The sequence below is a fragment of the Carcharhinus amblyrhynchos genome, chromosome 1 (assembly GCF_965287045.1).
Source record: "Carcharhinus amblyrhynchos chromosome 1, sCarAmb.v2.hapA, whole genome shotgun sequence".
NCBI lineage: Eukaryota > Metazoa > Chordata > Chondrichthyes > Carcharhiniformes > Carcharhinidae > Carcharhinus > Carcharhinus amblyrhynchos.
Genome location: NC_137324.1, coordinates 103,719,033 through 103,744,898, shown reverse-complemented (window position 1 = coordinate 103,744,898; position 25,866 = coordinate 103,719,033). Strand labels below are relative to the sequence as shown.

At 40.3% G+C, this 25,866-nt stretch overlaps 1 protein-coding gene across 2 annotated transcripts in view; it reads left to right on the top strand.

The window, feature by feature from the left end:
• Positions 1-25,866, top strand: part of LOC145343736 (cytoplasmic polyadenylation element-binding protein 2-like) — a 120,006-nt gene that overhangs the window by 23,009 nt on the left and 71,131 nt on the right. For both annotated transcript variants that reach the window (XM_080190006.1, XM_080189996.1), the window contains exon 3: positions 12,991-13,081. In XM_080190006.1, the coding sequence (XP_080046132.1) occupies positions 12,991-13,081 (91 nt within the window). The remainder of the gene's footprint in view (positions 1-12,990; positions 13,082-25,866) is intronic.

The following is a 25,866-nucleotide window of genomic DNA, read 5'->3' as shown; positions in this document are numbered from 1 at the left end:
ACATTACTGATGAGCACACCTGACAAGTCGGTTTTCACATCCAAACAAACATGCTTGTTATATTGATTGCCAAAAGTGTTTAGCCCCTGACACCTGATGAGCTAGGAAAGAAAAGCTATGAGACATCATTGGAGTCATTACTGGGAAATTTTCACAGCTATCCAAAAATGCTTATAAAAATTGCTTGACAAATGGATTGACATAAAGACTGTAACACTGATTAATTTAAATGTTTTATTTATGTATTTAACAGGACATCTATCATTGGAAAAGATATGTGCGTGGAGATTTTATTCTGTTAAATGTTTTATTCCTTTAAGTGTGTTAGACTGCACTACCAAACATGTTAAGACTTGAAATTTTCTGCATTTTTCTACTTGTATTTTTTTAATTTCATGAAATTATTTTTAGCACCATAGTGGCAAAGTGGTTAGTATTGCTGCTTCACAGTGCCAGAGACCTCGGCTGAATTCCAGCATTGGGTGACTCTGGAGTTTCCACGTTCTCCCTGCGGCTGCGTGGGTTTCCTCTGATTTCCGCCCACAATACAAAGATATGTAGATTAGGTGGATTAGCCATAGTAAATGCGTGAGAGTATGGGGATAGGGCAGGGGGATGGGCCTGGGTAAGATGCTCTATCGGAGAGTCAGTAGAGACTCAATAGGTTGAATGGCCTCCTTTTTGCAATGTAGTGATTCTGTGACTACTAGTCATAGAAGACATCACTGTGAAAGGGCAATTGTCATGGAACAGTTCTGCAATGCGGTAATAGAGCACACCAAAGTATGAATGTGTAGTGTCTCCAATTTTATTCCTCTACATTCTCTTCATAGATGCTTAACCAACTGTGTTTTTCCAGCATATTGTATTTTAGTTTTTGCTCCTTGTTTTTTACCATCGCAGTGTAAGGAAGTATTGAGAAAAAGTCAAACGTCCTACAAGGGGAAAATCTGAGGGAAAGTTATCCCTAGATTTTGTTTGCCATGAGAGCAGTGTTAGTTGAAGCCAGGTAGCAAACATTTTTTTTGCATTTTGGGCAGCAGATGGTCTTGGTAGATGAGGAAACTGGAATAAATAGAGTGCAACGTATCCAGAGAAAGAAAAATCGCTGTTTGAAAAGTTACTCAGCATGATCCGAATAAGGTTTTAATTTGCACAAATTCCAATTTAACAAGCTTCAGTTGCACTTCAATTCCCATAATGTGTATGTTTACAAAATATTGTAAAATGATTGTATAATTTGAAATTTTTTGACGTGCATTAAATGATTACTGTAAAAAGGTGCTGCATATTAAGCTAGTCTGCTGAACTTGAATAATCTACAGTCAAACTTGAATAATCTATAGTAAGAAAAATAAAACCAATATCTAGACTTTTCTGATCCTTCAAGACGTACAATGTAATTTTAACTTAATTGACCCAGTTACTCTTAACAGCTGAAAAAATTTACATAGTTACATCTTTGTAAAAGTTTAAGTTATATGTTCTATAAACTCCTTGATAATGTTAACAATTGTCCGTTCTTTGTTAGTTAAAATTGTTTTTTTAATACCTGTTTTTAAGTTGCAATGAATCTTCCTGGCAAACAGCCGTCCAAGAGTGGTGTCTGTAAATACCCATATAAGGTACTCTCTTTAGTACATAGTGTTTCCATTTATTATGGGTGAGTTTCTAATATATTTACTATATACTTCAGCCCTAGAAACAGTAAAATACCAATACTTACTTTTTGTGGAATACTTAAAAATTAAATATAAATTGACATAAATTCATCACTCAACTTTAACTAGCAGTATCAACCAAGCAGTTTTTGTTTGAATTTCAGATAAAAAGATTTATATCCACTTCTGTTGCACTCAAGTAAAGGATTGAAATTCTCCCTGTTGATCAAATTGTTGCAAAAAAAAGTCAGCATGAGTCCAAAGTAATTAGCAAGAGGAATTTCATCCCCATTCTCCATTAGCTGTTGGAATTTTTGTTCTTCAGTTAAAACTTTGATTAGCTGAACCTACTTGTTATTAACATTGTCATTGAATTGATCTCTCCCTCTTGCATTGCATATTTACGTGAATAATTATGTTAACCCATCACATTTCTATACTTGGTTTATAGCATCATCCAGCTCAGGACAGTGTTATTTTAGACCTTCATGCCTATGCTGTCTGAGTAACTTATTGGATTAGCCCCCTTTGCCCCCACCCCACCTTGTAATTTTTTTTCTTTTCACCTGTAAACTTATGTACGTCTTGCTTCATCCTGCTGCTTGAATTGCTGTGGGTAGCCATGTAAGCATTCCAAATCTTTCTTTCTTTAAAACATTGTACTAAAGTTGAAGGCAATTACAGCTTTTTTGATTTTGCTTGGCAAATCTTTTAGATCATGCTTGTTACATCCTACCTCTTGCAATTTCCAATAAAGATTTCAACTGTGGGATGGTTTCCACAATTTCTCCTATGAAATACTCATATGTTTAGTTGCTGAGTGCTTTGTCAGCCAGAGCTTCAGAAATGCCAGACTTTCATAAAATTATGCAGTAAATTTCGTGACTTGCTTTGAGATGCAACAGTGTTTTTGGCTCTGCTATGAAGTACAGTGTAATTGATGTCTGCTGTAGTAAGCCAGTTCCTAACTAAAATTTTGGGGTGTCAGGCCACTTTGTTGATTGAAATCATCAACTGCTGGAGTTTTTTCCTTTTCCAAATTTTGATTTGAAATGTGGGGCAAAAGAAAACTAAATGTCATGACTATATGTACCACATTTGTCTACAGTTTGACATATGGAGGACATGTTGACAAAACCAACCTGTTATTCATTGCATATTTGAATAAGTACTCCCTGAAATAAATTAAGATGTTGCTAAATTTGAAAAGTGGCATGCTTCAGGTGGGGAATGGGACAAAACATTTTTTGCACAGGTAACTTTGTTGTACCTCTAAATTCAGTTGCCAGTTCAAAGTGACTTATTTACCTGGGATGGAACAACAGGGGAAAATGTATTGCTCAGCATAAATGTTGGCTTGTTTCACTTGGCTTTTTGATTTGGCACAGGATCCTGCTGTGAGCTGACACTTCTCTGTTACGTTGGATTTTGTTAATCATTACATTCTGACTGGTGACATGTCTTATACAGTTGTAATGTGCTAACTTGTACCAAAATTTATAATTATATTTAAAATCAAAAATTAGAATTTTCAGTGTAGAAGAAATTTTGCAGCATAGTTCCAGCTAATATAAGTTAGAATGGTTAACATTAATTAGATTAATTTACAAAAATGGCTCTGGTAAGTTTTTAGTAGCTGGAAATGAGTTTTTGTATCCTTGAGCATTTCCATTGTCTTGCTACACTATTGCCACTAAAAGAATATTGAATCTGATATTAAAGGCAGCGTAGCCTATTGTGATTCAAATGCAACTTCTGGACTGGAATTGTAACTTTGAGTTGGATCTGTTCAAATTGAATGTCAGAGATAATTGTCAATCACTTCCCCTATCAACTAAATCATTTTACAAAACATGGATTTCTAAAGTACATGTAATAGTAGTGGACAGCTTTTCCAGCTCATGACCCCAAGCAGTTTATTTGTGAGCACTTCCACTTTGCCTTGTTTGAGGATTTCTTTAAAGTTTATTTCTTCGTGTCACAAGTCAGCTTACATTAACATTGCTGTGAAGTTACTATGAAAATCTCCTAGTCGTTGCACTCACGTGCCTTTTCGGGTACACTGAGGGAGAATTTAGCATGGTCAGTGCACCTAACCAGCACTTCTTTTGGACTATGGGAGGCCCCCGGCACCCAGAGGAAACCCATGCAGATATAAGAACATAAGAAATAGGAGCAGGAGTAGGCCATCTAGCCCTTTGAGCCTGCCCTGCCATTCAATAAGATCATGGCTGATCTGTCATGGCTCAGTTCCACATTCCCGCCCTCTCCCCATAACCCTTAATTCCCACGCTTATCAAAAACAAACAATATGGGAAGAATGTGCAAAGTCCACACAGACAGCGACCCAAGCTGGGAACCGAACTCAGGTGCCTGGCCCTGTGAAACAGCAGCACTAACCATTGTGCCATCGTGCTGCCCAGTAGTGTGGTTAAAATGCTTTGTGATAAGTGCAGGTGATCCCTTTTCCTCATACCAATGGAAAAGGGATTTATTTGTGAACGGGTGACTGGTTTTAATTTAAAGCATCTTGGGATGTTTTACTATGTTGATGGTGTTATATAAGTACAAGTTATTGTTATTTTAGATCATTTTCTAAACCAAAATTTCATTCCAAAAGCATGCTTTTGTTTTGTGACACATACAGCTAAATTGATTATCTTGAGTAACATGTAAGACTGCACACTCTGATAATTGGATGGGTATATAATCACTCTCCTTTGTTGTAGCTGGTCTTTCATGCACAACTCAATGCAATGCCAATTCATAATTTTATTGATCAGAGTGCACAAAGTTTACAGATGTTGTTATTGATTTAAATAAGAACATAAGAACTAGGAGCAGGAGTAGGCCATCATGGCTGATCTTTTCGTGGACTCAGCTCCACTCACCCGCCTGCTCACCACAACCCTTAATTCCTTCACTGTTCAAAAATTTATCCTTGCCTTGAAAACATTCGATGAGGTATCCTCAACTGTTTCACTGGGCAGGGAATTCCACAGATTCACAACCCTTTGTGTGAAGAAGTTGCTCCTCAGCTCAGTCCTAAATCTGTTCCCCCTTATTTTGAGGCCATGCCCCTAGTTCTGGTTTCACCTGCCAGTGGAAACAACTCCCCTGCTTCTATCTTATCTATTCCCTTCATAATCTTATGTTTCTATAAGATCTCCCCTCAGTCTTCTGAATTCCAATGAGTCTACTTCCAGTCTACTCAGTCTCTCCTCTCAACCCTTTCAACTTTGGAATCAACCTAGTGAATTTTCTCTGCACCTTCCTCCAGTGCCAGTATATCCTTTCGCAAGTAAGGAGACTAAAACTGTACACAGTACTCCAGGTGTGGCCTCATCAGCACCTTATACAGCTGCAACATAACTTTGCTGCTTTTAAACTTCATCCGTCTAACAACAAAGGACAAAATCCATTTGCCTTTTTTAATTATCTGCTGCACCTACAAACAAACTCCTTGTGATTCTTGCACAAGGGCACCCAGGTTCCTTTGCACAGCAGCATGCTGCAATTTTTTACCATTTAAATAATGGTCCATTTTGCTGTTACTCTACCAAAAGGATGACCTCACATTTAGCAATATTGTGGTCCATCTGCCAGACTCTTGCCCATTCACCTTAGTCTATCTATATCCCTTTGCAGACTTTCAGCGTCCTCTGCACACTTTGTGCTGCCACTCGTCTTACTATCATCTGCGAATTTTGACACTGCACTTGGTCCCCAACTCTAAATCATCTATGTAAATCGTAAACAATTGCGGTCCCATCACTGATCCTTGAGACACCACTAGTCACTGCCAACCAGAAAAACAACCATTTCCCCCCACTCTTTGCTTTTTGTTCGTTAATCAATCCTCTATCCATGCTAATACATTACCCTTGACAGCGTGCACGTTTATCTTACGCAGCAGTCTTTGGTGCGGCACTTTGTCAAATGCCTTCTGGAAATCCAGGTACACCACATCCACTGGTTCCCCATTGTCCACGGCGCATGTAATGTTCCCAAAGAATTCCACCAAATTAGTCAAACGTGACCTGCCCTTCATTAACCCATGCTGCGTCTTACCAATGGGACAATTTATATGCAGATGTCTTGCTATCCTTGGTAGATTCAAGCATTTTCCCTACTACAGAAGTTAAGCTAACTGGTCTATAGTTACCTGCCCTTTATCTACCTCCTTTTTTAAACAGTGGCACCACATTTGCTGTTGTCCAATCTCTGGGAACCACCCTAGAGTCCTGCAAATTTTGGTAGTTATCATTAGTGCATTTGCTATTTTCCCCCGCCATCTCTTTTAGTACCCTAGGATGCATTCCATCAGGACCAGAGACTTGTTTACCTTTAACCCCACTAGCTTGCCCAACACTACCTCTTTCGTGCTAGTGATAGTTTTTAGGTCCTCACCTGCTATAGCCTTCCTGTCATCAATTTTTGACATGTTATTTGTGTCTTCCACTGTGAAGACCGATACAAAATACCTGTCCAATGCCTCAGCCATTGTCTCATTTCCATCCTCTTATCCTCTAAAGGTGCAATGTTTATTTCAGCCACTCTTTTTCTTTTTATATTTGTAGAAACTTTTGCTGTCTGTTATAATGAGCTAATTTACTTTCATTACCTATCTTTCTTTTCTTTATAGCATTTTTTGTGGCCTTCCGTTGACCTTTTAAAGATTTCCCAATCCTCTAGTTTCTCACTAATCTTTGCCACTTTGTATGCATTTTCTTTCAATTTGATACCCTCCTTTATTTCCTTAGATATCCACGGCTGATTTTCTGTTTTCTATAGTCCTTCCTTATCACTGGTATGTAAGTTTACTGAGCACTGTGAAAGGTAGCTTTGAAAGTCCTCCACTGTTCCTCGATTGTTCCGCCATAAAGTTTTGCTCCCAGTCTACCTTTGCCAATGCCTCCCTCATCCCTTTGTCATCTCCTTTGTTTAAACACAAGACACTGGTATTGGATTTTACTTTCTCACACTCCATCTGTATTTTAAATTCAACCATATTGTGATCACTTCTTCCGAGAGGATCCCTAACTGTAAGGTCATTAATTATTCCTGTCTCATTACACAGGACTAGACCTAGAATAGCTTGCTGCCTCGTAGGTTTCATTACATACTGTTCAAGGAAGGTATTGCATACAAATAAATAGGAAAGTTATGGAAACATCACAACAGTTCACTCAACCTTTAAAAGTTGTAATTCAGTCAAGTAGAGCTTTTGTGATTATAAGACTAAGTAGCTATAGTTAATTTGTATTATATTCAACTATTGAAATAAGTCTTCTGTTAATACATTTTAACATGATTAACTTTTTAATTACCTATATCTTAATTTGAGTTATGGGTCCATCAGCAAGGTTGTCAATATTGTATTCATGGTGCAATGTAGAAGAGGAAAAAATGGATTTTCTAAAGTCTGAAGAAATGTTTCATTACTGTTTTTTCAAAATTTTGTCTTGTACTACTTCTGCTGTATTTGTAGATGACCAACTTGCAGCACAATGCCAAAATCGTTTGAACTAATGGCTGATCATTTTGGAATAGTCCTCCCTCCCTTATTTTCATTCAGTTCTTTGGTCTAATAGCATGAAAGAGTGCGGACGCCATCAGTTTCAGTAAAGCATAACAATGGGTATCGTCTGATTACAAGATGAACCACGACAAAAATACTTCTTAATTTCGTGCACTTTTTATTTTGAAAGGAACAACTGGAACACTATGCTCAAGTCTCAGGATTGTCGATGGACTCCAAAAAATTATCATGCAAAATGATCTCATGCCTTTAGAACATAGAACATTACAGCGCAGAACAGGCCCTTCGGCCCACGATGTTGCGCTGACCAATTAAAAAGCAATGACCTACTGTGTGCAGTTTTGGGCGCCGCACCTGCGCAAAGATATTTTGGCCTTGGAGGGAGTGCAGAGGAGGTTTACTAGGCTGATACCGGAGTTGAGGGGGTTGAGCTATGAGGAGAGGCTGAATAAACTGGGCTTGTACTCGTTAGAGTTTAGAAGAATGAGGGGAGATCTCATTGAGACGTATAAGATGATGAATGGGATGGATAAGATAGAGGTGGAGAGACTCTTCCCGCTCAAAAAAGACAGTAGGACTAGGGGGCACAGCCTCAAGATAAAAGGGGGGCGGTTTAGAACGGAGTTGAGGAGGAACTTCTTCACTCAAAGGGTGGTGAATCTCTGGAATTCTCTGCCCGTTGAAGTGGTGGAGGCTGCCTCGCTAAATATTTTTAAGACGCGGGTTGATGGGATCTTGATAAGAGAGGGAATTAAGGGTTATGGGGAGAAAGCGGGAAAGTGGAACTGAGCAGCGACAGATCAGCCATGATCTTATTGAATGGCGGGGCAGGCTCGAAGGGCTAGATGGCCTACTCCTGCTCCTATTTCTTATGTTCTTATGTTCTTAACCTAAACCAATCCCTTTCCATCCGTAAACCTATCCACGGATCTCTTAAACGCCCCCAAACTAGACGCATTTACAATTGCAGCAGGCAGGGCATTCCAATCCCTCACCACCCTCTGGGTAAAGAACCTACCTCTGACATCTGTCCTATAACTACCCACCCCTTAATTTAAAGCTATGCCCCCTCGTGCTAGCTTTCTCCATCCGAGGAAAAAGGCTATCACTGTCCACCCTATCTAAACCTCTAATCATCTTATATGTTTCAATAAGGTCCCCTCTTAGCCGCCTTCTTTCTAACGAAAACAACCTCAAATCCCTCAGTCTCTCCTCATAGGACCTCCCCTCCATACCAGGCAACATCCTGGTAAACCTCCTCTGCACCCTTTCCAATGCCTCCACATCCTTCCTATAATGTGGGGACCAGAACTGCACACAATACTCCAAGTGCGGCCGCACCAGAGTTTTGTACAGTTGCAACATGACGCTGCGGCTCCTAAATTCAGTCCCCCTACCAATAAACGCCAAGACACCGTATGCCTTCCTAACAACCTTATCTACTTGATTCCCAACTTTCAGGGATCTATGTACACATACACCTAGATCCCTCTGTTCATCAACACTATTCAGGGTCCTCCTGTTAGTCCTATACTCTACACAAATAACACTAATACTGATTGCTAATACTGATCTGACAGGATTGATGGAATGTGTTTGATTGCTGCCTAGGTCTATTCATCCTGCATCTTATTTTCTTTCACCTTTATTCCTGTCAGATTGAATTGGCCGTGAGTTGGTATTTCTCCACAGTGGCAAGTTGTGAACTAACTTCAGTGCTCTAGTAATTCACATTGCTGCAATTTGCAACCTGCTGATGAATACTTTATCCTTCAGTTAATCTGTTATTTTACTCTTGTGCTCCAGCTGTGGCATTCAAGTTTTGATGACTCTATATGATATTGAGCCATACAGGTGTTGAATGTGCTATGTTTGGCCAATGCGATTGGTAGCTGATTCTAGCCAGGTTGGCAGCATGAATGCTGCAATTGCTTTCCATTGCTCAGTCAGGCAGGAAGCATTCCTACTTCCAATGTAATATGTAAAGCACTACTTAAGATTTCAATTGTTCTTGTCCCAAATCATTTGCCATAGATGTTAAACATGAAAGGTAAATAAGAACATAAGAAATAGGAGCAGGAGTAGGCCATCTGGCCCTTCGAGCCTGCCCCGCCATTCAATAAGATCATGGCTGATCTGTCGTGGCTCAGTTCCACTTTCCGGCCCTCTCCCCATAACCCTTAATCCCCTCTCATCAAAAACCTATCAACCCGCTTCTTGAAAATATTTAGCGAGGCAGCCTCCACCACTTCAATGGGTAGAGAATTCCAGAGATTCACCACCCTTTGAGTGAAGAAGTTCCTCCTCAACTCCGTTTTAAAACGCCCCCCCTTTATCTTGAGGCTGTGCCCCCTAGTCCTACTGTCTTTTTTCAGTGGGAAGAGTCTCTCCACCTCTATCCTATCCATCCCATTCATCATCTTATACGTCTCAATGAGATCTCCCCTCATTCTTCTAAACTCCAATGAGTACAAGCCTAGTTTATTCAGCCTCTCCTCATAGTTCAACCCCCTCAACTCCGGTATCAGCCTAGTAAACCTCCTCTGCACTCCCTCCAAGGCCAAAATATCTTTGCGCAGGTGCGGCGCCCAAAACTGCACACAGTACTCCAGCTGCGGCCTCACCAATGCCCTATACAGCTGCAGCAAGACCTCCCTACTTTTATATTCAATCCCCCTCGCTATGAAGGCCAGCATCCCATTCGCCTTCCTGACCACCTGCTGCACCTGCAAACTAGGTTTTTGCGACTCATGCACAAGGACCCCGAGGTCCCTCTGCACCGTCGCCTGCTGCAGTTTTTCGCCCCGTAAGTAATAATCCTTCCTACCATTCTTCCTACCAAAGTGGACCACCTCACACTTGCCAACATTAAATTCCATTTGCCATTTCCTGGCCCATTCGCCCAGCCTATCTAGATCCTTCTGCAGACTCTCCACACCTTCCGCACAATTTGCCGTTCCCCCAATCTTGGTGTCATCCGCAAATTTCGACACCCTACACTCGGTTCCCTCCTCCAGATCATCTATATAAATGGTAATAAGCTGGGGCCCCAGCACCGGCCCCTGGGGCACTCCACTAGTCACCATCCGCCAATCCGAATAGCACCCGTTGACCCCCACTCTCTGCCTCCTATTTGACAACCAATCCTCTATCCACGCTAACACCCTACCCCCAACTCCAAGTCCCCTGACCTTCTGCAATAACCTCTTATGAGGTACTTTGTCAAACGCCTTCTGAAAATCCAGAAAGACCACATCCACCGGCTCTCCTCTATCCACCGCCCTAGACACATCCTCATAGAACTCCAGTAAATTTGTCAGACACGACTTCCCTTTAATGAAACCGTGCTGCGTCTGCTCTATCAAGCAATTCCCTTCAAGATGCCTCGCAATTTCCTCCTTAATGACGGATTCTAACATTTTACCTACCACAGACGTTAAACTAACCGGCCTATAATTCCCTGCCTTTTGCCTGGCACCCTTCTTAAACAACGGCGTAACATTAGCCGTTTTCCAATCTTCCGGCACTTCCCCGGAATCCAGCGACGTCTGGAAAATAACCACCAATGCATCCACTATAACCTCCGCCATTTCTTTCAGAACCCTCGGATGCATTCCATCCGGTCCTGGGGACTTGTCCACAATCAGCCCCTCCAGTCTGTCGAGCACCGCCTCTCTAGTAACAGTATCTGCACCAGAACAAGTAAAGTTGGAGACATTGTGCTGTTGTACCTGCATTTTATTTAGGAGATGGAGTGAAATCTATATTCTACAAAGCTTGTGCAACTTGAAGTCCACTGCATATTTATTGTGCTATGAATTTGGTTGTTAAAAGTGAATAAACCTTTTGCCCAAACTAGGACAAAATGTTGTATTTCTTTCCTAAATTTCAGATGTCTCGGATAGCATGATTTACATTATTTGCCACATTGTGTTTGCTATATTTAAGTAATGAAAGGATTCGATATAACCATATTATCTATCTCAATTTTGAATGCCAACTTTATTGAAGTTTATTCCATTGAGATTTTGGTAGTAAGGTATTCAAATTATGCAACAAAATCCATGTGCGTTGCTTGGCTGTGAAACATCTTATGGGTTAGAAAAGTAAACCATCAAATAAACTTGATTGAATTCTGCTATGTGTTTCCATCTGATATTTTAAAGCACTAACAGGATTGTTTTTCTCTTTGCTGGTCACCTTGACTTGACCTTCGTGTCAACTTAATACAAGTTGAGTACATCAGCTGTTTGTGTATATGGTTTGAATTATTTAACACTTGTCCCCACTGCACTGATAAGACAGAGTTTGTTTTCAGGTGCTAAATATGAACTTCCAATGTTTTGATTATTTTTAATATAATTATATATACTTAAGGGCAGATGTTATTCGTTTAATGCCATAAAATAACTAGAGAATTGATTCAATAAAGTCTGAGATTGGTGAGATGTTCAAGTAAGCATATTTACTATGTATTTGAAAAGAGTTTATGTGCAAGTACAGTTCCACCCCGTCAGTCAGTGGAATATCTAACAGATGTATGCAATTTTCTAGTTTAAGTTCTGCTGGAATTTTTTACAATCCTGTTGTAAAATCTTTGAATTATAATTGAATGGGACAACTAACTAATTCTGGTGTGTAATGTACATACCAAAATTAAATATCAGGCAACATTTGTACAATTTTTGTGTCCTATAATTTACAAATTCTTTTTGTTAGTTATGTCATTCTGATCATTCTTCAGATTGAAGCAGATGTTTGTGTATATTGCTATCCGAAAGTTAAATATCTGGACAACATGTGCTGAAATAGAAGGCTCGTTATGCCATTTGAACATATGAGGCAATAAAGAATTTCAAAATGATTGTCTCCATATAATTGAAAGACCAACGAGATAACTTGTGGCTGACATTTCAATTGTTTCACGTATTGATGAACGTCGAACCCATTTTTCCTGTAATTGGTGCCCAGGGAAATGCTTTTTTTTACTGGATGCTAAGCAGAAGAAAAAGTTGTGGAGACCCATAATGCCAGGTCTCCTTGGAGATTATTCTCTTGGTTACAATGGACATCTTGTGTTTTTTATAGGCAATAATACAGGGCTGTAATCCAAATGAGATGAAAAGATTCATTCCTGCCAATTGATCATATGGACCAGTGCCAGATGAGTAAAGCTTTTGGGTCTCAAATGCGCCTGTCTACAATTGTTGCGGTGGAGAGGCGAGATTGTGCCCTGCAGTTGAGTCCCATCTTTTTGGGACATCAAGTCAGGCATCTTTTTTTGACTGTATGCAGCAAACATTGACCATGGTAGTTCCAGAATTGCCACAGTGGACATCTTTCCTTATTCACTTCCAGGAATTAGGTCTTGCCAGAATTACTAATTCCCAGCATTTAACTGGACCATTCAAATGATCCAATTCATCAAATTTCTGCACATTGAGGCCTGACGGTCTGCTGAGTCAGTCCTTGCATTCCGTTGGCACCCATGACATATGCTGTATTTGTCTTAGAGATTTTAACTGCTCTTTTTATTAATGGCTAAATATAAGTCAATTAAATATTTAATTCCCAGAACATGTATGAGTTAAAAGGTTGTATACCTTGTAGTTTAGAATGAAATGGTAATTGAGGAGAGCTTGACCAGACTGCAGTAATTGTACTGGATATGAAATGTTTGTTAGCGTAGTAACAAAGATGCCTTTTGTATTGTAATCTTGCGTTGTTAATCAGGATTTAAAATGACGTAGGATTAGTTTACTGAGTGTATTTTTTTTCTCTTTATAGGATCGCACTCGTCTTTATGATTCTCTGAACATGCATTCACTTGAAAACTCACTTATTGACATTATGAGAGCTGAACACGATCCACTGAAAGGTTAGTATTACTCATACAAGTCATGAAATAGATATGACGTTCTTTACAAGATATTCATTTGTTTGTAACAAATGATTTAAGTTTTTTTTAGCAATCATACATTAATTTAAATCTGATATTAGGAAGACAAAAAAGATGCACATGTACGAAACTGCTGAACTCAGACAGTCAGAAGGTATATAAATTAATGAATGTGGAAAAGGTTTTTTATTCTTGCAAGTGGTGCAAGACCAAACTGAGATCATGGGGTGAGCAAGGAGGTGCAAAATAACCTAATTTCCAGTAGAATTGTATGAAATCTTGCAGCATGGAATGAGACCATTCAGCCCAATAAATTGAAGCCAGTGTTTATGTTCCGCATGAGCCTCCTCCCAACCCCCCTCCTTTTAATCATCCCACCCTTCCTTATATACATATCCAGCATACCCTCAAAAGGTCATGGCTCAGAAAATCAGGAAATAAAATCAACATGGGTGTAGATTAGAAATAACAGGCTTAGAGAATGCTGGTGGGAGTAGGTTTTAAACTCCTAAAAGCAGTTATATTGTTAGACAAGACATTAACCAATAAATAACTTGAGCTTGCAACAAAGGTAATGCAAAAATTGTGAATACTTTAATCTTATTGATTGGACTGTTCAGTCTGGCAAAGCTTCTTCTGTAAGATGAATTTATAGAGTGCATTTGTGACAGTTTCCTGAACAGCATGTGTGGAACTAACCAGTAATGAAGCTTTTTTAGATCTAATATTGTGCAGTAAGGTAGAGTTAATTAGTAAACCCATTGCAAAAGATTGCTTGGAAAAAGCGATCAACATGTTCAACCAAGATGCATTCCATTGTGAAATCTCAGCAAGATCCATCCATGACTTGTAAGGAAGTTAGGAATAATATAGATTAAAAGAGGAGGCTGATAACATTGCTAAGAATTGTAGTAAGTTTGATGATTGGGACTGTTTCAGAATCTAACAAAGGGCCACCAAAAAGTTGATACAAAGGGGAAAAATAGGAAATGAGAATTAACCGATCAGAAATGTAAAAACAGATTGCAAGAACTTTCACAGGTATATTAAATGAGAAGATTAGCTAAAGTAAGTGTTGATCCCTTGGAGGCAGAGATGGGAGAAATTATTAGTAGAAATGACAGAGACATTGAACAAATAATTTGTGCCTGTATTTACAGTAGGAGACACATTACATACCAGAGATAGTATGTAACCAAGGGTCTAATACGAGTGAGAAACTTGCGGTCATTAATATCAGCAGAGAAAAAGTATTGGAGAATTTTGAGACTGATACATCAGTCTGGATCTGGATTGCCTTTGTCTTAGCATTTTAGAAGGGATAGCTGCAGTAATAATGGATGCATGCAAATAATTTACCAAAATTCCCTAGTTTCTGAAACTGTCCCAGTGGATTGGATATTCACAAATGTAAAACAACTATTCAAGAAGGGAAGGAGGCAGAAACCAGGAAACTACAAGCCAGTTAGCCTGACATAAGTCGCCAGGAAAATGATAAAATATTTAATGGTTAGAAAATCATAATATGATTCGAGAAAGCCAACATGATTTTATGAAAGTGAAACTGTATTTCATAAATGTATTAATGTTTGTTAACCATGTAATTAGTAGGGTAGATAAAGGGGGACCAGTTGTTTTCCAAAAGGTATTCGATGAGGTGCCACAAAATGAGGGCTCATGGGTTTTGAGGGAAATATATCAACATGGATAAAGAATTGGTTAATGGACAGGAAACAAAAGTAGGGATAAACAGGGCCTTCTATATAAGGCTATAGTGAGGCCACACCTGGTGCACTCTGTGCAGTTTCCTTTCTATATTTAAGGCTGAATATGTTTGCGTTAGAGATAATACTGCAAAGGTTTACTAAGATCTTTCCTGGGGTGAGAGAGTTTTGTTATGATGAGAGGCTGATTAAATTGGGTTTATACTTTTTGGTGTTCTGAAGAATGCAAAGTGATCTCATTAAAATGGTAAGATTCTGAAGAATCTGGACAGGATAGAGAAGCTGTGTCCCCTGGCTGAGGAAATCTAAAACATGGGGGAGCAGTCAATTAGGACTGAGATAAAGAGGAATATCTTCTGTTGTGAATCTTTGGAATTCTTTACCCCAGAGGATTGTGAATGCCCCATCTTTACAGTATATTTGATGGAGTGGATGCATAGAGAATTTTTTTCTTGTGGGGAAATGCATAACCAGAGGCTATCAATACAAGATATTTACCAGGGAATCCAGTGGACAATTTAGGAGGAACTTCTTCAGCGTACGAGTAGTAAAAATGTGTAATTCATGGACTCAAGGTGTATTAAAACGAAAATTGTAGATGCGGTTAAGGAGAAATTAAGTAAGCGTACGGAGATGATTACAAGACTAGATTTAAATAAGAAAAGACAGGAGGAGTTGATTGAAGCAAAACTGCAGCATGGACTGGTGAACCCAGTGGGCACTATCAGAGTGCCATAGATTTCTGGTCTCAATAATAAAGGGATATGGGGAATGGACAGGAAAGTGGAGCTAAAGACAATGATCAGCCATGATTGTACTGAATGGTGGCAGGACAGGTTCAAGCAGTCGTATAGGCTGCTGCTTCTATTTAATCTTCTGTTATACTCTTGTATGCATCCAAGAAGGTTGGTCAGGGCAAGATTAGGGCCAGTTACAGACAGCAGGGGGAAGTTGTGTGTGGAACCGGAGGAGATTGGAGAAGTATTGAACCAATATTTCTCTTCGGTGTTCACGCAGGGGGACATGAATATAGCTGAGGAGGACATTGGGTTGCAGGGGTGTAAAATAGACAGTATTACGGTTGATAAAGAGGATGTGCTGGAAATTCTTGAGGGGCTGAAAATAGATAAGTCCCCTGGTCCGGATGGGATCTACCCTAGGATTCTCTGGGAGGCTAGAGAGGTGATTGCAGAGCCTCTGGCTCAGATCTTCAGGTCGTCATTGGTCTCTGGTGTAGTCCCGGAGGATTGGAGGATAGCGAATGTTGTCCCATTGTTTAAGAAGGGGAACAGAGACTTTGCCGGGAATTATAGACCGGTGAGTCTTACTTCTGTTGTGGGCAAGGTTTTAGAAAAAATTATTAGGGATAGGATTTATAGTTATTTGGAGTGTAATGAATTGATTAGAAATAGTCAGCATGGTTTTGTAGCAGGTAGGTCGTGCCTTACTAACCTTATTGAGTTTTTTGAGAAGGTGACCAAAGAGGTGGATGGGGGTAAGGCAGTTGACGTGGTATACATGGATTTTAGTAAGGCGTTCGATAAGGTTCACCATGGTAGGCTTCTGCAGAAAATGCAGATGTATGGGATTGTGGGTAATCTAGGAAGTTGGATCAGGAATTGGCTATCAGATAGGAGACAGAGGGTGGTGGTGGATGGTAAATATTCATCATGGAGTGCAGTTACGAGTGGTGTGCCTCAGGGATCTGTTTTGGGGCCACTGTTGTTTGTAATTTTTATTAATGATCTGGATGAGGGTATAGTTGGGTGGATTAGTAAATTTGCTGATGACACCAAAGTTGGAGGTGTGGTAGATTGTGAGGAAGGGTGTCATAGTCTGCAGGGAGACTTAGATAGGTTGCAGAGCTGGGCCGAGAGGTGGCGGATGGAATTTAATGCGGAGAAGTGTGAGGTAATTCACTTTGGTAGGAGCAACAGATGTGTCGAGTATAGGGCTAACGGGAGGACTTTGAATAGTGTGGATGAACAGAGGGATCTAGGTGTGTGTGTACATAGATCCCTGAAAGTTGGGAATCAAGTAGATAAGGTTGTCAAGAAGGCGTACGGTGTCTTGGCGTTTATTGGTAGGGGGATTGAATTTAGGAGTCGCAGTGTAATGTTGCAACTGTACACTACTCTAGTGCGGCCGCACTTGGAGTACTGTGTGCAGTTCTGGTCCCCGCATTACAAGAAGGATGTGGAGGCGTTGGAGAGGGTGCAGAGGAGGTTTACTAGGATGTTGCCTGGTATGGTGGGGAGGTCCTATGAGGAGAGACTGAGGGATCTAGGGTTGTTTTCGTTGGAAAGAAGGCGGCTAAGAGGGGATCTTATTGAAACATATAAGATGATTAGAGGTTTAGATAGGGTGGATAGTGATAGCCTTTTTCCTCGGATGGAGAAAGCTAGCACGAGGGGGCATGGCTTTAAATTAAGGGGGGGTAGCTACAGGACGGATGTCAGGGGTAGGTTCTTTACCCAGCGGGTGGTGAGGGATTGGAATGCCCTGCCTGCTGCAGTTGTAAATGCGTCTAGTTTGGGGGCGTTTAAGAGATCTCTGGATAGGTTTATGGACGAAAAGGGATTGGTATAGGCTAGTGGGTCATTGTTTTTGTAACTGGTCGGCGCAACATCGTGGGCCGAAGGGCCTGTTCTGCGCTGTTATGTTCTATGTTCTATGTTCTAAGCTGTTTGCCTCAACCACTCCACATTGCAATATGAATTGAGAGTTGTTCAAAAACCACTGAAGGCTAACTAAAATTAAAGCCGAGAAAGGTATTTAAAAAACAAAAGCAGGTTGTTAATAGTTTAAACAATGTTTTGATCCCACTTGGTGCTGTAATAAAACAAGTGGAACGCTGAAAATCAGAAAAGTTCCTAAAGGAATAAAGTAGGCTGGTAATATAATTAATATCTGCTATCTACTGATACTAAATGAACTCAACAGCCTTGTATACATCCATGTGAAAATGATGAACATGAAAATACATGGAAGATTGTCCCAAATCATCAACTTACTGGTCAATAATGGGAATTTTTAAAATATAGAATAGCTTAATGTAACAGGCAATGAAAGGGAAAAGCAAGAATTAGGCATCTATAAATCGTAGAATCCCCACAGAGGCTATTTGGCCCATCGACTCTGCACTGACCTCTGAGAGCTTCTTACCCAGAGTTTCCCAGGGGAAGTGCCAGTAAAGTTGGCATGCAGCCCTTGAAGTCAATTTAAATGCATACAAATACATTTAGAGGGCCATTGTGCCCCATTTTGGGCGCAGTCCGATCGCTGCCACTTTCAGGCCTTGTTATAGGGGGAACCAGCATGAAGGCGGGCACAGATCACGCTACTTGCCTCATGCTCGACTTTACCAAGTTTTCATGCCCAAAAACGGGCACAACTTGATGGTAAAATCATGCCCTTTGTCTTCACAAGGATTGTGCAGTGGTTACTCCTACCAATATTGTCATGGCAAATGCATCAACGACAGGTAGGTTGGTGAGCATGAGGTCAGGTAGGTTTTCTGTCTTGTTGGTCCCCTTACCACTTTCCAAAGACCCAATCTAGTAGCTATCATCTTTGGGGCTTAGTCAGACTACTATTGACTAAGTAATCTGCTGAGCCACTCTTGGTGCTGGGCATTGAAGTCCAGTGTTCAGAATACTTTCTGTGCCGTTGCCACCTGTAAGTGGCGCTCAACATGGAGCAGATCAGATTTATAAACTGGGGAGAATAATAAGTGGTAATTTGAAGGTTTCCTTGTCCATATTTGACCTGATGCCATGAGACTTCATGGGGTCCAGAGTCGATGATGGGGCTTTGTAAATCACATGAAACAAAAAACATGATGATTCTTGACATTTTTCTATAAATTTTTGAAGTCCATTTCAATCTCAGCTACGGTGCTGTCAATATTATGCCACTCAGATGGAGTCAATTTCATAGGAAAAGCCCATTTATTTAGTAATTGCTACATTGCAAACATGAGGATATATAATGGGCGTCCATACTAAGGAACATTCAGAACTATCTGGACTTTAGAAACCACAATGTAGACAAATAAATGTGCATTTGCTGCCTGTAATGTGATTTTTCCTGCATTGGCTGTTTGCAGAACAGGCCTTGGACTTCTCCTGTTTTCAAGGATGTCATTTCTGGATGTCCCTTGTGGATTTTCCAAGTAGAAGGCAGGCCCTACCTAATGATCGCACTATAATTGACATATATTGAAATAACCCAATGAGGGTATAATTTTTCTACTCAAATGAGGGTAGTTTCAAACAAAAATGCCCCTACATTCTTGCCCCCCTTTAAAGTTCATGAAATTGTCAGAAAACCAGCTAACTGGATTTTAAACCGTCAACTCGGCATAATTCTGTCTGGGTAGGCAGCAGAGTTCTTTTGAATTCTGTTTTGAGCCTTTAGAGTCTTTCACATCCACAAGTTTGTATTTTCCTCTTCCAGTACTATAATGTACTTTCTGATTTTAAAATATAGTTCTCCACTGACTGACAACATTCCAATACTATGAATGACTGGCAATTCTTAACACAAACCTATAAGCTTTTGTTTGATCATCTCCATTGAACCTTACATTTTCTAGGGTTCCAAGTTTTCTGGATAGTAATCAGGAAATCTGATTTTTCTTTCATGCCGGTCCCTAGTTTGGTGGCAAAAGGGCCAGTTATCTCTCCTCATACTTCCCAGGCTTCAATCAGCACAAGAGCTAAATCTGGGATTCTTTTGGTCTGTATGGTCAAATACTATAATGGAACGATTAATGTTGATCCTGTATGCAAGTGGAATAAATAAATTAATTCTAATAGTCTAAAACCTGCTGATGGTACAAAGCTATATGCTCAGATATTAAAGTGTAAGGGTGATTAACAGTGAACAACAGGGTCTGGAAAAGCTAGTGTAGGCTATAGAATTTGCAGTTAAAGATTAACATCAATAAATGTATATTAATGCAAGAAACATACAGAATTGGAGTCCATTTACATAAGTGGAAAGAATTTGACTGTTCGCTAAGAGCATCCAGCCAGCATAACATTGCCAGTGAGGATAATCAAATGCTGGGATACATCTTGAGGGCTTCTGAGAGAACAATTAGGCTATTTTTAACTTTGGAGAATGGGATACATCTTGAGGGCTTTTGTGAGGTCAAGTAGGCTATTTTTAACATTGGAGGCTACAGTTGGAATATTTTCTGTAGATTTGGCAAATCAAATAAGTTTGGTGAGAATTTAAGCTCTGTGGGGCTTAAAGATTGAAATTTGGCTTCATCAGACAATATTTTCAGTGCGTGAAACCTAGGACTTTAATACACAGTTGCTTTAAAATATTTTGCTCAGATTGGTCAGTTACTTGGGTCTGGAGATCATGATTCAGTTTTAGCAGAGTAATAAATATGTGGGATAGAATCCCATCAACAACAGTTGGCCAAATGTTGACCAGCTTCTATAAAAGGAATTGAGTGAATAACTGGCTAAAAATAGATTGGAGGGTTAAAAATTGGTCTATAGGATTAAACACTTAATGAAATCCCATATTTATTTTTGGTCACCATGGGAATAGGGCCTTTTTTAAAAAATAAATCAAACAGAAAGGGTCAAAGTAAAATGGTGGAGTTTTATGATCCCCTGCCTGCAGGCTTGAAGACTGGTGGCATGTATTATGCACTTCATGGCCTGCGCACTGCCTACCTGCCCTCCCTGACTTGTCTCCCATTTCACAGAGTGGTGGTGGCATCAGGTGACCCACTGAAGCCCTTCCAATTAATGGTGACTTTTTAAAAATTTATTTTTATAAGACATGGGCATTGCTAGCCAGGCCAGGATTTATTGCCCATTTTGCCTATTCGTAGTTGCCTTTCAGACGGTGGTGGTGAGATGTTTTCTTGAACTGCTACAGTCACTGATGTGTAGGCACACCTGCAGAGCTATCAGGGAGGGAATTCCAGGATTTTGACCCGGATAATGAAGGAATGGTGATATATTTCCAAGTCAGGATGGTGAGTGATTTGGAGGGGAACCTCCAGATGGTGATGTTCCCAAGTATCTGCTGCCCTTCACTCTCTAGATGGTCGTCGTTTGTGAGTTTGGAAGGTGTTGCTTAAGGAACCTTGGTGAGATCCTGCAGTGCATCTTGCAGATGGTACACACTGTTACCACTGTTCATCACTGGTTGTTTGTGGAAAAGATACCAATCAAATGGGCTGCTTTGTCCCAGATGGTGTCAAGTTTCTTTTCATGGAGCTGCATTTATCCAGGCAAGTGGAGAGAATACCATTATTCTCCATCTACCTTGTAGATGGTGGACAGGCTTTGGGGAGTAAGGAGATTGAATTACTTGACATAGGATTCCTAGCCTTTGTGTTGCTCTGGTAGCCATGGTATTTATATGGCTAGTCCAGTTCTAGTTTCTGGTCAGTGATAAACCCCCCCCAGGATGTTTGTAGTGGAGGATTCACTGAAGGCAGTGTCATGGGGTGACAGTTAGATTCTGTCTTGTTCAAGATGGTCATTACCTGGCACTTGTGTGATACGAATATTACTTGCCACAAGTCAGCCTAAGCCTGGATGTTGTCCAGATTTTGCTGCATTTAGACACAGACTGCTTCAATAGCAGAGGATTCACAAATGGTACTGAACATTGTGCACTTATGTACCTTATTTTGCCCCTGTGCTGTATTACCCATGGTGAGAGAAGACATGCCAGGTGGGTAGCTTGGCAACCTTTACTATATGGACTGATGTCGACCAAGGTACGTGAGTGAGGTGGTCATCCTTCAGTCTTCCTTGTTCTAATCAGAGTCATGCCCTCTACAAGGTCCCACTCCCTCTGTAACCCATGCCCACAACCTCTCAGGATCAGTCCCAACCCCCACCCCACTTTCTCTCACCCTGCTAGAGCCTGAGAGACGCTGCTGGACTTAGAGAACTCGGCATCTGAAAATTCCTCTTTGGGAAGTGCCTTTAGTCCCAGAAGTGGTCATCACTGAATCTTGGTATTACTGGGACTACAGAGCTGCCAGTCAGATACCGAGGGGAACAGAAGTCTTTACCTCAGGCAATTAGTCCCAAGGATAAATAGTTGTGGGACAAACAGGATTGGCAGGGATGCATTCCCCATTGACTGTTCAGGTGGCACAGTGGAAGCCCTTTCATCTGATTAATCCTGCCCATGGAAAGGATTGACAAATGTAAGTTCTTATATTTTTTACTTAATCACTTTGTGATTGGGGCACTTTAAATTCTGCCATTGAAGCTTTTGTGGTTTGTCACCTCCTCGTATAGATGGCATTTCTGTTGTCTTTTTATAAAATAAATTATATATATATGCTATGAGATGACTTTATCAACTTCTTGTGGAGTTCTTTAATGTTCGTATGTGACACCCATTAACGAAGACTGCATTGAACAAAGCTAAATATAACCTATGTATTGTTTACTGAATAATATTGAAAAATAATTGACACATATTACAGAATCCATGTAGGAGTTTAGCCATTATTGTGAAACCATTTACTGTAATTTTCTGCTTTGAGAGAGCCTTGGTTGGTAGTTCAACACTAGACATTTCTGACAAGGTGAAATGTTTTCAATTAAAACTGTCATCAGTAATGGATTTGCTCATTTGCGATTTAAGGTCAAATTGATGGAATAGGTCCCCAAAATATTAATAATGAAAAAAAATTAAGAATGAAAGCAAAATTGAATTTCAGTTACTGGAGATATGCAAATGTACATCCCCTCTGGTTCAATTGGCAAAGGAACCATACAACTGAGCCATAGAGGCAGTCTCAATTTCCGTTCACAATCTATATTGAGTTGATGGTAAATCGCCTCCACTCACTTGGACAAAGGAAGGGAAGGTTACTGAAGTACATACAAATGAGAGGGCTATTGGCTCCCATGCAGTCTATCTTCCAGAATTTAATAAAAAAAACTTTAAATCCCCTATCATGCCATCTAACTGACCTGGTTCATGCAAGGCTTTTGCTTCTCAGAATTTGTTTGGAGCCCTGCAAACCTCATCAGAGCACATTTTACTGTTGTCATTGACTTTAAGTCTGCATCCTGTCTCTATAAACACTGGATGAGGACAGCAAGGGAGCTTGTTTGATTTCTTTTTTCACAAGACGATCAGTTGTATTTGTATTTGCACCATTGGTATAAGTTACACTGAACTTTCCCTCACGATTCAGGATCCCGATGTCAGGATAAAAAGTGGGTTCCGAACCTGCACTGGTAAACTCAGAACCAGCTCACAGTTTTACCTCAGGCAACCTTGTAATTAGCCACCTGCTGTCCAATTAAGAAAAGCAGAAAGTCTGCTGATGCTGCCAACTCATTCAGAGGGTGTGCGGCTCTGAAACATCAGTGCCACAGGAAGAGATGGTTGCTAACAAGGCAGGCATGAGATCTCAAACCAAACAAAATTCATGGCAGTAAGGGATGAAGGGAAAACCCCTCTGGGGAGCTGTTTGGAGCCATGTTTACTATCTTTCATATCCTTGGCCACCTCTTTGGGCTAAGAGCCCCCAACATACCCCACCATTCCCTCAGGCTGCTAAAGGGAGGCTTTTAAACTGGTGACCTGCTAACATAGTGGGGTTTATCATGTGATTGGTAAAATACCTGTTGCTGTGTAACATGTTACTTAAAGGGTCTTTAAATATAAAAATCAGCTGCCCCTCCGTGGAGCAGGCCAATGCTCTGCATTCTGTCCAGCTGTTGGGAAATTGCTCCAGTAATGGCACTACATCAGGAAGCCATTCTATCTGAGATAATCTGAAGACCCAAGGTGGACAATTGGCAGGAAGTTACTGGTCTGTCTCACCCAGCTTCCTGCTGCGGACTGATAAAAATCTACTCATTATGTGCCTTTTATTTAAGAGATTATCTTGGCATTGCCTAAATAGGGGAGAGTGAAGGAGAACAAATAGCTATCGGGATTTAAGAACAAAGGTTTGGTTTAAGAAATAGATTTTGAGGCTTTTGAAGATGAGAGATGTATTAAAAATAAGTTTCAAGAAGAGAAATCACAAATCAAGCCGTGTGATGGTGAAGAGAATGGGATATGGGTGTGCAGTAATCAGTTTGAAAATATGAGCAATTGGAACTTGCAGGTGGGAGACTATGCAGAGGTAGAGTGCTGAAAGTGCATGAAGAAATTTGAAAATGAAGATTTTGAAAACAAGAGGATGGAACAGGAATTAAAGAAGTTCAGTGAGACGATGGATAATAAGTAAACAGTGCATGATGTTTGTGTTGGCTGCAGCTTAGAATGTCAATGAGGGAAACATTGCAGAAGTCAACAATTGAAGTGAAAGTTTCAGTACATAAGAGGTAGGAAGATAGAAATGTTGCTAAAAGAATGTTTAAGATGTGGAATTTCTGGCAGGTGTTGAACAGTTCAGACTTGAACTTTCAGGAGTAGATACTAAGAAAATAGGGAGAAAAAACTTGCGATAAAAAGATGCAGTCAAACAGATACTTTTCACAAAAAAGCAATTTTTTGAAAAATTGAAAATTAGCTGCTGATGAGCTCCTCTCAGCAAGTGTATCACTGTGCATGAAATGCTATGTAATTTAAATAAGTAAAAGCAAATGTGGCTGAATTGTCCTCTAAGAGAAATATCTGGAATTGAAAGCTATGAAATTCGTATTGATTGTCATAAAAATCCATTTGGTTCCCTAATGGTCTTGAGGGAAGGAAATCTGCCATTCTTACCTTGTTATGAAGCCCATTTTAGCGTATTGGTATTGTTGCTGGATTATTAATCTAGAGACCCAGAGTAATGCACTAGGGACCTCAGTAGGTGGGATTTATTGTAAAATTAATCTGGTTTACTAATGTATCTTAGGGAAGGAGATCTGTGTCCTTACCTGGCCTGGCCAACATGAGTCCAGACCTACAGAAAAGTAGCTTACTCTTAAATGGCCTAGCAAGTCACTCAGCCTTCATGACTGAAAACCTTCAAAGGAATGAGATTGGACGGACCACCCGGCATTGTCCAGGCCAGACACAGGAAACCACAGCAAACTCAACTCTGTCAACCCTGCAAAGTATTCTTTACTCTAGGGATTTATACCTAAAGTGGGAGCTGTCTCAGACTTGCGAAGCAACAACCTGACGCATAGTTGTTATACTCAGAATCATACCATACAGTGTCCCAGATGCCAGCATCATCATCCCACCAGCAGGACAGACCAACAGTGGCAGCACAGTATACATATGGATCAAAATCCTAAAACACCGTCCTTAACTGTTCTGTGGTGACCTACGTCATACACACTGTGTTGCTTTAAGAAGGCAGGTCACCATCACATTGCCGAGCAATATTGGATGGGCAATAAATGCTGACCCAGCCAGTGAAGCCCTCATCCTTTGAATTAATTAAAAAGAGCTCCGAGTTGAGGTAAGAAAAAGACAAACCACCTTCAATGCAAAAAATAGCTGCAGGGAACAGACCTTTAAGTGAAGTGGGATTGGGAAAAGCCATCATCTGAGAATGTAGCCAAAGATTAGTGTTTTGGGCTTTTGAGGCAAAGGTACTCCTTTGGCAGAATGGAGTTCTGCTTGGCACAGCAAAGGACTAAAATTGTGCTTGTGTACTCGTGAATCCAGAGAAACAGAATCGCAGAAGTTGAGATTGTAACCCAGTGAGGTGGTCAGTCATTGAAGCCATTCAAGTTGTAGGGACTTCCGGAGAAAATTTCCAGGTCGAGATCTCCAGAGGGGAAGATTGGAAACTCTCGTGAGAGCAATGCAGTTTCAGTGAATTGGTTGACTCAGCATGACCAATGTTTGGGTGGGTTGTTGCGAAGTCAGTGGAATCTGTTTTGGTTGCGTCTGTCATTTATTGTGCGTTTTGGTTTGTTCAACCACAGTTTGTCTGTAAATTCACATGTACATCGTACTTACCCTCAATGTTAGATTATAGGACAGATATTGTAAATTGTTTCATTTGACTGAACTTGTATATTAAAGTTTATTTGTTCCAAATTTGTGGAATCTTGTAGCTTTATTCACTTAGTA